At 39.4% G+C, this 14004-nt stretch overlaps 1 protein-coding gene across 6 annotated transcripts in view; it reads right to left on the bottom strand.

The window, feature by feature from the left end:
* Positions 1-555: 555 nt before the first annotated feature.
* MICU1 (mitochondrial calcium uptake 1) overlaps positions 556-14004 on the bottom strand; it is a 232325-nt gene continuing 218876 nt past the window's right edge. For all 6 annotated transcript variants that reach the window (XM_030568415.1, XM_030568418.1, XM_030568419.1 and 3 more), the window contains 2 exons: positions 13386-13475; positions 556-6801 (listed from right to left, as the gene is read on the bottom strand). In XM_030568415.1, the coding sequence (XP_030424275.1) occupies positions 6641-6801; positions 13386-13475 (251 nt within the window). In that variant the 3' untranslated portion in view covers positions 556-6640. The remainder of the gene's footprint in view (positions 6802-13385; positions 13476-14004) is intronic.

Raw genomic sequence — 14004 nt, 5'->3', positions numbered from 1 at the left:
TCAGAGAGTGTAAGGTTAGAAGGGCATTTAGATCATCTAGTTGGACTTCTTGTATATCATAGGCCCTGAAATTTCACCATCACCTCTGCATTAAGTCCAATAACTGGTGTTTGACTAAATATCTTCTCAAAAGGCAGCTGGTCTGGCATCCCAGCCATTAATCACTTCTCAGTCATCCTTTTGATAGACTAGAGCACAATCGGTTTAGCTTAAGTCTCTCCTTGCAAGGCATTTTCTCCAGAACCTTGAATAACTTTTGTGGCTCTTTTCTACATCCTCTCCAATTTTTCAACATTTTAAAAATGCAGACACCAAAACTGCACATAGTATTCCAGGATTGGTCTCGCCAATGCCACACACAGAAGTAAAATCCTGCTCACTACTCCCCTGTTTATACGAACAAGGATCGCATTCATCCTTTTGGCCACAGTATGGGACTGGAAGTGAGGATCTTCAATTTTTCCTGTTAGAGAGGCCTTTCACGAATGATAAAGAGAGTCATTGCCCTTATCTGATGAAGAAAATAGTAACAAAAGCATTTTGTCACTAGACAACGTGTCTTACTTATTTTATTCTCTGTGTTTAAACTAAAGAGCATGGATCTCTTCTTAAATATCTACATAATCACACTTCTGTACCAATTGATAGATTATCTTCCTTATGGAAAAGAGTGGGCACAAAGGCAAATCAACACTGGTCACCCTTTATTCTATTTAATTTACTTCATTAATATTACCAAAAATATATTGTCAAGTCATGTACAGTATCCCGCAATGCACCACAGAACTGTACATGTTTCTTTTGTTTGGACATGTTATATGTGATCAATTAAATAATTAAAGTGGTTTAATTAGGACTATATGTATTCATTGGTTGCATGCAACTTCAATGGCAACTACAAGCATATCTGCAAGAAATGACTGTCTTGTGTTACTTGGAAATCTTTATATCCTTATATAATAAAAGACGTAGCCCCACACTATCGGACAAAGCATCAAACATTAAGCCACGTCCAGGATTTGGCATGGTGCAATCTGACTGAAAAGACAAAAAACTACGTATTTACCCCAACTCCACGTCTAGTTAGTTTTGGTTACAAGAACAAGCTCTTTCTGGCTGAATTATAGTGAACAACAAGTATTAATCAGCCCTCATTACATTTCTATTACGTAAATGTTCTGAAGCAATTTTGTTTTGAAAACACAATATTAAAAACATTTAATATTACTCATGTCTCTGAATATATATTTTTAGATGTGAGCAAATTGATTGCATTTGCTTCATTTAACTTATTTGTAATATAACCAAGCTTTCCTGTTCTTTTACACTGATGTTTTCTAGAGTAGAAAATGCTCTTTATCGCACTGCACACTATGATTTATATAGTATTTGAATTGTTACATCCAAGATTTACTTATGTTTTGGGGTTTTCTTTGTTTGTAGTCACTCCAATGAACATACTCATTGGAGAAAAGTTTTCCCCCATGTAATTCCCATAATGTTTGTGCAGTAAAATAACCTCTTTTTTCATCTTGTTCATAATTCCTGCTTCTATACTTGGAACTTATAAGTATACTAAGCAACTGTTTAAGGCCCAGGCAGTTTAAGGGGGCCTTGATTTAGTATTACCCCAAAATATTACTCATCTTAACGTGAACTGTTTAACTTAGTGTATTATGATGTGCAGTATTGGGGGTTTTGTTGGATTGTGAAAATAATAAAATTAGTATTTTTAGGAGGTGATAGAGAGTTGGGGCAGCATTCAAAATATTTTTGCTTAGGCCTTTCAGCACTGCCCTGTGCTGGTTATATATTTGCCTCTGGACTGAACCTCTCTTGACCAAAGGGTTACAGAATTCAGCCCTTTTCAAAAGTGTTTGAAACCCCATTTCCTAAGTTCTAGGCCACATTTTAAATGTATAAGTTTTTAGGACACAAATGTTCTGGCCGAGAGATGTTAAATCATTTACAGTTTTTCACTCTTATCTGTAACTCTGGCACTGATTTATGACACATAGACAAGGCAATATGGGGTGAAAGGCAAAGGCTCCATGACTCACATTCAAAGGAACTTGAACTGCAAAGACTAAAAAGATCTCCCAGATTCACTGCACCTTTGAGTTTGAAATCAGTGTGGGCTGCTTTAACTCCCTTTGCACAGCAGATGGCAGAATTGTTCTCTTAGCTATAGGACTAGGTTTACCTTTTAATATCCTGACTGAAGAAAGCTTTTAGCTGCAGTGGAGATTTGTTTTCTTTTCTTCTTATACTTTTGGCTTATGCAATCTGCACCTGGCACTGTAGAAGCCAGTTGTGGCAACGGCTTTTTTTAAACCATTTGCTAGTGAGGTCTCAAGCACTGCAACTACCAGGTCTCCCTTCTGGGTCAACACCAAGCACCCAAGGTAGATGAGTTTTCACCCTATTCTTCACCCTGGGGTTGCCACTGATCCCTACTTTTGTTATTACTCCACTTTTCTCCCACATTTCATCTTAGAATGTGAGTATCCTGCACTGCATGGTTATATTGTAATGCCTGTTTGCCTAATTGTTTTATATTAAATAAAATCTTCGGTTGTATCACTCATGTTGCTCACTGTCCTCCACTAAATTAAATGATCTGTAACTGCATTGGAGACTTGACCCTTAAAAAAGTCAGTTTGGTTTTATGCCTTATTTTAACCATTTAATTGGGAATACATAAATCAAAGGTTAGAGGCAGCTGAGCTCCAGAACTTCAGACAATTATTCTTCACTGGTCTAGCAAGTCACTGTTTCTTTTAGATACCCAGTTTGCTTTCTTCATCCAGGCAGGGATTGCGAAAGAACACATCTACCAACAAAAAAGTCCTAACAGTTTCTCCTGCTCATTTAGTGGGTTTACGTCCAATTCAGCACATATGAAACAAACTGCCGTATGGAATTCTAGGAGAAATATAGGTGCTCTAGCCTTTAGGAATGAATGGATCCCATACATGTTAACCATTTGGAGGACACACAAACAGTTCCACATTGAATGAGAAGCAGTGGCTGCACATTCTTTCCTCCCATCCCCATGCTCACACCGAGCAGAAAGCATAACCGGAGATTCTGCTGCAATTTTTAGAGAATGCTCACCTCTGTGGATTTTAGTTCTAGTCTCCTTACATCAGCTGTCTCACTATGCCTTCTTCTGCAGAGCTCCTTATTCTACACAAACTAGCCCTGGGGTGTTGAAGAGCGGACAAGAGGATGGTATGACATAGAAAGGTGGCCCAATTTTGGGGCCCTGCACTTGGTTTCCAGCCTCAATAAGGTCCATCCTATTATCTCCTGTCCCTCTTGGCTATTAAGACCTATGGCTCAGACACAGGACCTATTATTAGCAGAAAGTGTCATTTTCTCTCTTCAGGATGGTAGGGTCACAGCATCTGTTAAATAACTGTTTGTTTCTTGATGAAGCCTATCTTGACAGTGGGATTCCTGCTTACTATCACTCAGTCACCAATCTCCCTTTTGAGACAATTATAAAGAAGGTGGCATCAAAGCAACTCAGTACCTGAAGTCCTCAGGTTTTCTCAACTTCATCAGTCCAGCTTTAGAGCTAGGGATGGCAGAGACTGCACTGGTCTCAGTCAACAACCTTCAGACAATGGATAAAAAGAGTGCTCATATTTGTGTGTAGATCTTTCAGCTGCCTTTGATACCACTGTGCAGCTTGATCAACTGCAGATGGCTCTGCTCTTTTGTCTCCAAGAGGAGCCACACTAGTACTGGATGGTTGTTTAGCTGTTCTGAAGGATCCTGCATGCGGTTCTTTCTTTTGCTTTAAATTCTTCTGCTTCTGATTGTTCTACGCACCCAGGAATGTGTTTGTTGGAGTAAAAAATCCAAAATGTAGGACAGTATAGCTACTGCAACTGATCAGGCTAGCTAGCTCTCAGTAGAATTGGATCTTTGCAATTCATACTTGCCATGCATTGTTCTTCATATTCACAGCAGAGGCTTTTTGGTGAATTCAGTTCTGTAGTGGGCTTTAACATGCATTTAGTTTTGTTTAAAAAGAAAAAACAAAGAGAGTGCTGAAGTACTCAGAGAAGGTTGCACAGCTGTCAAAGATCGCTGGTTGATAAGTTTATACACAGAGTGGGTAGACCAGAGGCAGCAGCAGCAGCATAAGTTCCCATCCCCTCTCTGCTAGAAAGACCAGGAGTAAGCAAGTGGTTGTCTTCATGCCCGTTCAGTCCTTTGTTTCTTGGTGGAAACTAGCAACTACGAAGTCAGTTATGATGTGGATTCCTTTTGACACCAACACCTTTCACAAGGACAACAGAATATCCACGAGAAGGTGGTGACTCAATAACTGCAAAAAAAATTAGTAAAAATAAATTTAAAAGAATTTGAAAACTACTACTGCTTTCACACTAGAAGGCAGCGTAGGGCTGAGACAATGGACATGAAAATAGATATCTGTGTGTTGTTGCCATATTAGTCCCAGGATATGAGAGACAAGATGGGTGAAGTAAAATCTTTTATTGTATCAACTTCTGTTGGTGAAAGAGACAAGCTTTCAGGTTCCACAGAGCTCTTCTTCAGGTCACCTGAGCTCTGTGGAGCTCTCTCTCTTGAAAATAGATTACATTAATGCTCTAGAGTTAGGATCTGTTAAGTGAATTAGGAGCACTGTAACACTCAGTTATGCAATGTGGTTGGAGTTTGATAGTTTACAGACAATCTTTTTTTTTTCCCACATACTTGATGTGAATGTAGAGAGGAGTTATATCTTTTTATTTGACAACACTTGGATTTGTACATGCTAAATTGCTAAATTATTTGCACCCAAGACTAATTCAACAAAAGAAAAGGAAAAAACATCTTTCATGTGAACCTGTTGAAACCTGGTGGGAGTGGGAAAGTTTCCTTGTCAATCCAGACAAGATGCTACATCTAGGTCCTAAGTTTCTAGGGCCTTTGGCACTGGATGAAATGGTTTCTTCTGAGAGCTTAACAGAATAACAAGCCCAGGAACTAATATGTTGTTAAGATGGGTTTTCATCAGCTTCAGGAAAAACTATTTCTCATCATACTTGTACCAACCCAGAAAAAAATGCAGGAAGCAATTGCATGGGAAGTTTGAGAGATGCTCAAAGTAGGTATCACAAAGGTGTCTCAAAGTGATTGGTATAGCCCGGTTGTACTGGTGCCCAAACCTGACGGGACAATCCATTTCTGTCTTGATTTTCATGGGGTTAAATAATGCTATTTCCGATCTGGATGCATACTTAATGCCACACACAGACAAGTTATTAGATTAGCTAGAGAAGGCTAAATATTTAACCATGTCAGACTTAGAGTTGAAGTGTGGAGGTGAAAGGGGGAAGGTAGCTTTCTAATCAATGTACTTTAGGGTACACTGTGTTATCAGATTTTTTGCCAAACACTGGCCACATAAAGCCTCAGTCGACAGATCCTTACAAAACAAGCAGCAAATTTACCAGTGAGTGAGAACGGACGATGCACAGAATTCCACCCTCCAGCCTTCTCTAAAACTGATGCTTTGTGTTTTCTCCTTTTACATTTAGTAGAAGTTCATTTTCAGCAGAGAGAGATTCAGATTTTTGTTGACTTGCTGCCAACAAAGTCAAATGTGACTTAAAGTCACGAGGCTTCCCATAAACACAGATGAAAGATGAGCATTTGCTTTTGTTGTGAACCAGTGTAATTAAAGTAATATTTTACAATGTTCAAGCTTCAGTAAATAGCAGCCTTAAAGCCAATACCCCATATAGAAGGACAGTCTCAGAGAGAGGAGCCCCTTATTAAAAAGAGAATTACTAAGAGCATATATGTTAGGTTTCTTATGCAAGGCAGGGTTCTTCTGAGGGAGGAGAAAGGTGGGAAAAAAATTAAGCCATTTTAAACTCCTTATATCCAAGGCAGTAACTAAGCCTCAGACAGCCCCCTGCTTGACCAGGCATATCCCTATTTCACACCAAGCTTGCAAGACACCCCTGTGCCCTTAATCTTATGGACAGCTTTCGTAATAAACAAAGTTTGATATTGTTTTCTATAAACCCAGCTCTCTTTCAAAAGCTCATTCTAAACACTTTTTTTTTTTGGTAAATAATGCTTAAAATCTAAACTAAAAATAATTCAGGAGCAAAAGACTAGGATTTGCTACTAGTAGATTTGCTAGGCATTTCTGTCCCACTGTTTGACACATATAGGACTGTTCCGACCAAGATTGTTCTCTGAAGCTATCCGTATTCAATTCTGCATAAAATCCTGGTTTTGTTGGACACTGGAGCATACCATGGAAATGAAACTGGTGGCTTCAATACACCGAACTAATTATTCTTGTAATTTTCCTGAGAGATTAATATTAAAGAGGCATCAGCAGTGGAAAAATTAAAGTAGAATATACAATAGGCTCTAATTTCTGTTCTGGTGTTTGGAAAAACTCCAGTTGTTAATAGTCTGTGTCTTTTGGGTGGGTTTTTTCTAGTTCAATGTAGCAATGGGTCTGTTATCATTCAGTAGATTTCTGTGTGAAGAGTGTTCATCTGCAGAGCACTGGCAATGGCATGTTTTGCAAGAGCAGTACAGATAGATTTATGGCCCCAATAACATGTTGTAAACCAGGTTCTTCCATTTGCTGCAGTTATTGTTTGGGCATAGCAAAGTCCCAAGCTGTCTCCTGCGCACATTTCCACATTGCCCTCATGAGTCGTGTAAATCCCATGTCTTTGGGCTTCTCCAAACCTCTCATAAGTCGCTGCTTCATAATGGCAACAAACTCCTTGTTACTCAACTCTCCATTCCCTAAGAGAAGAGGGAAAACAATTTCATTAACTTGAAAGTACAAAAATAAAAGGCCTAGAAATCTTTGGAGGGAAGTAGCAAAAGCTTGGTTTCCTTTATAGAAGAAAAAGAGACTGGTTCATGTTTTGCTTTAGTCTCCTGACAGGTCAGGCCATGAAAAGTGCTGGTAGCAATGTACAAATTTTATATTTTATATTATATTTGAAGTTAAAGTTTTTGATTAAAACAAACACTTCAGAGTTTCTTGCTGACAGCCACTGTATGGCTGGTGTCACAATAGTGCTGCTTTTCAGCACGATGGCATCTCCCAGCAGGAAGCTTGGAAATAGCAAATTGTAAATTAACTCCAATTTCATATGCAATTCACATTTTACAAAATGTGAAAAATGCTTCTCCCCATGGGATCATTTCAGGACAATCAGCTGAGCAAAATGATTGCAGGTTCAATGTTGACAGTATTATATCACCAATTACAATTCTGCATCCTTTCCGGACAAGGCCACATTACTAATTGAAACAATGAATGCTTTTATCAAAATGTTTACTTTGTGATTCATTGCAGTCAGGAACTCTGACACAGTGGTCTTAAATGAAAATGCATGACAGGTTCAACGACTTATTTTCCAAAGACCCAACTATTGTCATAGCAATAAGGAAAATTTCACATTTCATATGTTGACATTGGTGAGATTCAGAGGTGGCAAAAATCTTTGACACTGCAATGCAGCCCCATTTGTGATCATTTACAATTTGGCAGATTTTTTTTTTCAACCTATGTCAAGCAGCATATGACAACATCTGACTGTTTCTTGGAGCAGCTAGTCCTGGAACCCACAAGGGGCGTGGCAATCCTTGATATAGTCCTAACTGGCACACAGGGTCTGGTCCAAGAGGTGAACCACTCAGTAAAAGCAACCAGGATGTAATTAAATTTACCATTCTTGTAAGGAGAAAAATACCCAAGAAACCCACCACAGCAGCATTTAACTACACAAAAATGAGGAAGCTAGTTAAACAGAAATTAAAAGAACAGTCACAAAAGAGAAATGCCTGCAAGCTACATGGAAACATTTTAAAATCACCATAATAAGAGGCTCAAATTAAATGTGTACCCCAAATAAATCAGTAAGAAGACTAAACAAAATGCCACCATGGCTAAATAACAGAGTACAAGAGGGGTTAGAGACGAAAAGACATTCTTTTAAAATTGGAAGTCAGATCCAACTGAGGAATATATAAAGGAGCATAAACTCTGCCAAGTATAATTAGGCAGTCCAAAAAAGAATTTGAAGAGCAACTAGCAAAAGACACAAAAACTAATAACAAATTGGTTTAAGTATATCAGGACCAAGATGCCTGCCAAACAGTGAAGACTATCAAAGTGCTATAGGAGCACTCAAAGATGACCAGGCTGTTGTGGAGAAGCTAAATGAATCATTTGCATCAGTCTTCACTGCAGAGGATGTGAGGGAGATTCCCATCCCTGAGCCATTCTTTTTAGGTGACAAATTTGAGGAACTGTCCCAGACTGAGGTGTCAGTAGATGAGATTTTGGAACTAACTGATAAATTAAAAAGCAATGAGTCATCAGGACCATATGGAGACCCAAAAGTTCTGAAGGAACTCAAACTAGCAGAACTACTAACTGTGCTATATAACCTATTACTTAAATCATCCTCTGTACCAAATAACTAGCAGATGGCTAATGCGATGCTGATTTTTAAACAAGGTTCCAGAAGTGATCCTGGCAATTACAGGCCGGTAAGCCTAACTTCAGTACCAGGCAAACTGGTTGAAACTATAGTAAAGAACAGAATGATCAGACACATAGATGAACATGATATGTTGGGGGAGAAGTCAATGTGTTTTTTGTAAAGGGAAATCATGCCTTATGAATCTATTAGAATCCTTTGAGAGTGTCATCAAACATGTGGACAAAGATATCATGCATTTGAACTTTCAGAAAGCCTTTGACAATGTCCCTCAACAAAGGCTCTTAAGCAAAATAAGTAGTCATGGGATAAGAGAGAAGTTTCTCTCATGGTTAAAAGACAGGAAATGGTCAATTGTCACAGTGAGAGGGAAGTAAATAGTAGGATCTGTACTGGAACCTGTGCTGTTCAACATATTCGTAAATGATCTGGAAAAAGGGGTAAACAATGAGGTGGAAAAGTTTACAGACAATACAAAATTACTCAAGATAGTTAAGTCCAAAGCTGACTGTGAAGAGTTACAAAGGCTTCTCTCTAAACTGCTATGTTAAGAGTTTGACTTAAACTGACTAACCCAATGAAACTTGGGGTCCAATCTGCAACTCCAAACTCATCCTGCACTACTGAACCTAGCTATTGCACCATACGCAGAACTGGCACTTGGGATCTGAGATGGAAAAATGAACAGGGACAAATCTACCAAGATGGGAGACTTATCAAAGGAAATATGGAAGATACTAAAAAAAGAATAATCACAACAAAGCGGAATGTTTATAAAGTTAGAAGTGGAGCTGGGAGTATTGTGAACGTGGAAACTTCTTGAGAGGACTTTTTTGCCCGCAAGTAATTTAGGAAGTGTCACAGGGTTTGAAATAGAAATATATTATTTAAAAAAAAAAAAAAAAAACTTCCTAGACTTAGACTCATTTTGGCAAGTTTTATTCCACAGCTAATTTTTATGGGTAATTTATAATCCCTAGGATTTTTAATGATAATACTGACAGACTCTGAAGGGACTATTCCCAATCAGATTCAGAGACACAACATGATGCAGTGCCTTTACATTCCAATTCACTGGAAGACATCCAGGTCTCTGAAATCCCTGTCTAGTTTACTATCAGTTTTGTAAGCATATGTTTGTTTCCCCAAGACCATTTGACAAGGAAAGAAGAAAGGATTCCTGACAGTTCTACGCCCAGTGCTTCTTCCTGTTTCGTGTCTGTCATTTAGACTCTTACTTAAGAGACAACCTGTCTCTTCCTAATTGTATGGTTTCTACAGAGTTTGTCCCCTGCCCACTCTGCATGTAAATCAAGAAATACTCCAAGGAAGCAAAGCTTTCAGACCATCCTGATTTAAAAAGCTCTAGCCAACACTGTTTTTGTTTTAAATAATCTGGCTACAGATATTTCAACCGATTTCCTGTGGCTTTATTGGTGCACTGGGCAGAGGGGCCCAATAAAATCCATTAAGCAAGATATTATTCTTTCCGACTGGTTTTAAGAGGCTTGAAAACTGAAGGCTTTTTGGAAATATAACTCTCTCAACAAAGCCCTCTCATGTTCATTCTGTACTTTGTGTACATACATACAAGGAATTAGAAAACCCCGCTAATTATTCCTAAAAACAGGGTCTCATTGCTAACTTTATTTTCTGCTCTTTGTGCTGATTTAGAACAATCCTTTTCTCTATATGCAGTCCACTTCTTAATCCAGTATTGCCATTTTTAGCTTCTATGTTATCTGATAGAAAAGCAACCACATAACTACTTCAGTATGAAACTCTGGAGTCTCATTTAAGACCACAAATTTATCCTTTTCTCAGCACTCCCTCTCCCATCACTCACCCACCATCAGGACTTGCTACCATGTTAAAAAAAATTTCAGCAGTTTCATTCCTTAAGCCATATTTAGGAAAGTCTCTATACACAGGCTAAATTAAACTGAAGAGATCTGTCTGCTTCTATACTACGTTCCTATCTTTGAAGAGATTTCTCTAACAGAACAGTCTTTTCCTCTAAAGATTTGGTATCAAAACATTCAACAGAATCTCCTCAGAGTATGCAAACGGAGACCATTTGGATACATTTCAGTTCACTCTAATTACAGATCAGAATATCTGGCTTGCAGATCCAATCAGGAATCGCTAGTGAACTACTTTGGAAAAACGTGATTCAACTTTCTTTCACCAAAGGTACAAGGAAGAATATGAAGCTGGAAGAAAGAGGGGAAATAGACACAATTGCAAAGATGCATTTATCATTTAATCAACAGTGAATACAAAACTATCTATTTGCGCACACACAGTTATCAGAGGATGGACAGCATATCAAAATGGGTGATTTGAGAGCCCTGCTGGATATCTAGATAGTGAGTACATTTACCCCTTTGAGGACACAATGGACCTACTGTATATTAAAAGAAAACATAAGCAAAAAATGATGAGCCATTAGTCACCAATATTTAAAACAGAGGCACCTGATTTAGCATTGAATACACTGGATAACTAGAGATACAGTAAATTCTCCTGGGTTATGTTCTTGGTTCTGCCAATGATTTGCCCTGTGGATTTAGGCAAATACTTAACTCAGTTTCCCTGGATGTAAAATAAGGATAACAACTCTTATTTATTATTATGTACCTCAGAGAAATACTATGACAATTGGTGTTTACAAAGTACTCTGAGGATGTAAAATGCCATTTAAGTGCTAATTACATGAGGACGCTATGTTTTGTGACAGTGCTGTCAAGAAGTGAAGTGATGTGATGAGTTGGTTAATCAGCTTCTCCAGTTGAGCAACGGCATTTCATAAGAACATAAAAATGGCCATACTGGGTCAGACCAATGATCCATCTAGCCCAGTGTCCTGTCTTCTGACAGGGGCCAACACCAGGTGCCCCAGAGGGAACGAACAGAACAGGTAATCATCAAGTGATCCATCCCCTGTCATCCATTCCCAGCTTCTGGCGTGATTTCCAGCCATGATGTCATAGAAAAGTGTAATGTCACAGGAGGGTAGGCTGGTTAAACAAAGTACCCAGTATACTCACTGAAGGGCAGCTACTGAACTTCCATATTCAGAGTTACAGTGCTTGAAGTAGCCAATCTCACTAGTCTCATTACAAACTGCATTAGTCTTGGCTCGCCACGCATTATTCCGACACGATCACTGTGACTCTGTAGTTAAGTATATTCACTTTCACAATACAAGTGTGACTAGCACTCATTGCTTACTCCACAAAATGCCATTGCACAGAGGATACTCTTAGTTTGCACCGTCCAATTATTACCAGAGTGTAATGTTTCACTTGAATGTCTGAAGGCATGGCATATATACTGCAGTTTTGAATGTTTCTGCTACTGTTCACAGAGGCAGGGCTGCCCAAAGGATTCAGGGGACTTGGGGGCAAAGTGGGGAAGCTGTGGCACTTGTACTCACCTGGCGGCAGTCCAGGTCTTCGGCGGCATTTCGGCGGCGGGGGGCCCTCCAGTCGCTCTGCCTCTTCGGCAGCACTGAAGGGCCCCCCGTCGCCAAAATGCTGCCGAAGACCTGAACTGCCGCCGGGCCAGGGCTCACAGGGCCGCTCTGGGGCCCAGGACAAATTGCCCCACTTGCCCCCCCACCTCCAGGTGGCCCTGCACAGAGGACAACATCCAGCCCTGAGTTTCTATCCACAAGGGAAAAATTAAACTAGTTAGTGGGATATTGAAAAATCACCACAGCAGGAATAAAATCCTTATATATGAGATCTGCAAAACCTAGTTTAGCATTAGAGACTATAGTTCTTAGTTTCTTTAACTGAACTTTGGTTCTGCTGTGTAGGGGGCACAGTGCATCTATTCGTTGAGCTGGCCATTGAGTTAACCATTAATTGTTAATTCAGCATCCTTGCTGGAGGAGCTTGGAGCTTTTCAACTTCCATTTTTCAGCTCCCACTTTTAAGACCTGCACTGCAGTCATCATCCTTCTGAGCTCAGTAATTTTCCTCCTTAATCAACCTGAGATTGCTTTTGACTGACAAGAGCAGGCCAGAAAAAGCAAACTACTGGGAATAAATTCCAGGCTTCTTGCATGGCAATGCACATTGCTACCATTAATTAGCTAGTATTTGTACAGAGCTGTAAATGTAAAGTACCCTGTTAGTGCTAAATATTCTTATTACCAACAATAGGCCATAATTGATAATTTTGTTAAACATTAATGTTTCTGAGAACAGAAAATAGTCTGTCTTCTCTCTGCAGTGAGCTATTCAGTCAGAAATCTGACCTACAGAACCCTCAAATTTTTAAGTTAGATATATGAAAACTTTCAGAGAGCACTGAATGCCATTAACGAAACCCTCTGAAAAGTATAAGCTTTTAATACAGACCACAACACAAACAGCAAACTATAATATAGGGTGAAGGGAACAGTGAATACCACCATGAAATGGATAATAATGCTATGGAAGGCCAAGTCTAGCAGTATTTTCATGTTATTGATAAGCTGGAGAGCAGAAATGAAAACAATAGATAAAAAGCCAGTTAGCCTGGAGGTGGAGGGGATGGGGAGGGAGAAAGCCTCCAAATCTCACTCATTTTGACTGCCTCTGGTTATTGATCTTACCTTTAGTATCTCTCTACATTATAAATTGCAAAATGGGGAACAATAGAAGAGTGCTCTGATGAGGATAAAAGTTTGTCAGATACAACCAACTCATCCCTTGAAAAGAAAATATTATCGAAATGCTCAAACATATTTAGCTTTTATAGTTTGATTCTTTCAGGTTTTTTTTTGGGGAAGGGGGAATACAGATAAACTATACAACACACTGGGCACATGCTGGGAATATGAAAAGGTCAGACCTATTACAGTAAATTAAAACCACTCACCGTCACAATCAAAAAGAGCAAACACCACATCACACACATGGTCTGAGAGCTCCACTTTTGCCACTGTCCTGGCTACCTGCTGCATGGTAACTGAAATAAAATAAGGATACATTATTAATAGAATGCAGTAATCTTAAAAAAGTGTTATCTTTCATCTTTCACCTTTTGTAACTGTTTTTCTTCAAGATGTTGTACTTATGTTCATTCCATTCTAGGTGTGTGCACAGCAACATGCACAGTTGTTGGAGACTTTTGCCTTAGCAGTATCCATAGGGTAGGCTGTGGCGCTCCCCTGAGAGCCACGCTCATGCATCAGTATATTAGGCGCCGCCAACCCCATGCCCTCTCAGTTCCTTCTTGCCAGCAACTCTGACAGACGGGTGGGGGGTGGGGTGGGTAATGGAATGGACATGAGCAACATATCCTGAAGACCACCAATTACAAAAGGTAGGTAACTGTTTTTTAGTTCTTCAGGTACTTGCTCATGTCCATTCTATTTTAGGTGACTCACAGGCAGTATTCTCAGAGGCGGGCTCAGAGTTCACAGTTTAGCAGCCTATAGTACTGCCATACCGAAACCAGCATCGTCCCAGGCCTGCTGGGTAAGTGTGTAGTGGGA

Source organism: Gopherus evgoodei, chromosome 7, assembly GCF_007399415.2.
Source record: "Gopherus evgoodei ecotype Sinaloan lineage chromosome 7, rGopEvg1_v1.p, whole genome shotgun sequence".
Classification (NCBI taxonomy): domain Eukaryota; kingdom Metazoa; phylum Chordata; order Testudines; family Testudinidae; genus Gopherus; species Gopherus evgoodei.
Note: the sequence above shows the minus strand (reverse complement) of the source record. Positions and strands in the feature narration are given on the sequence as shown.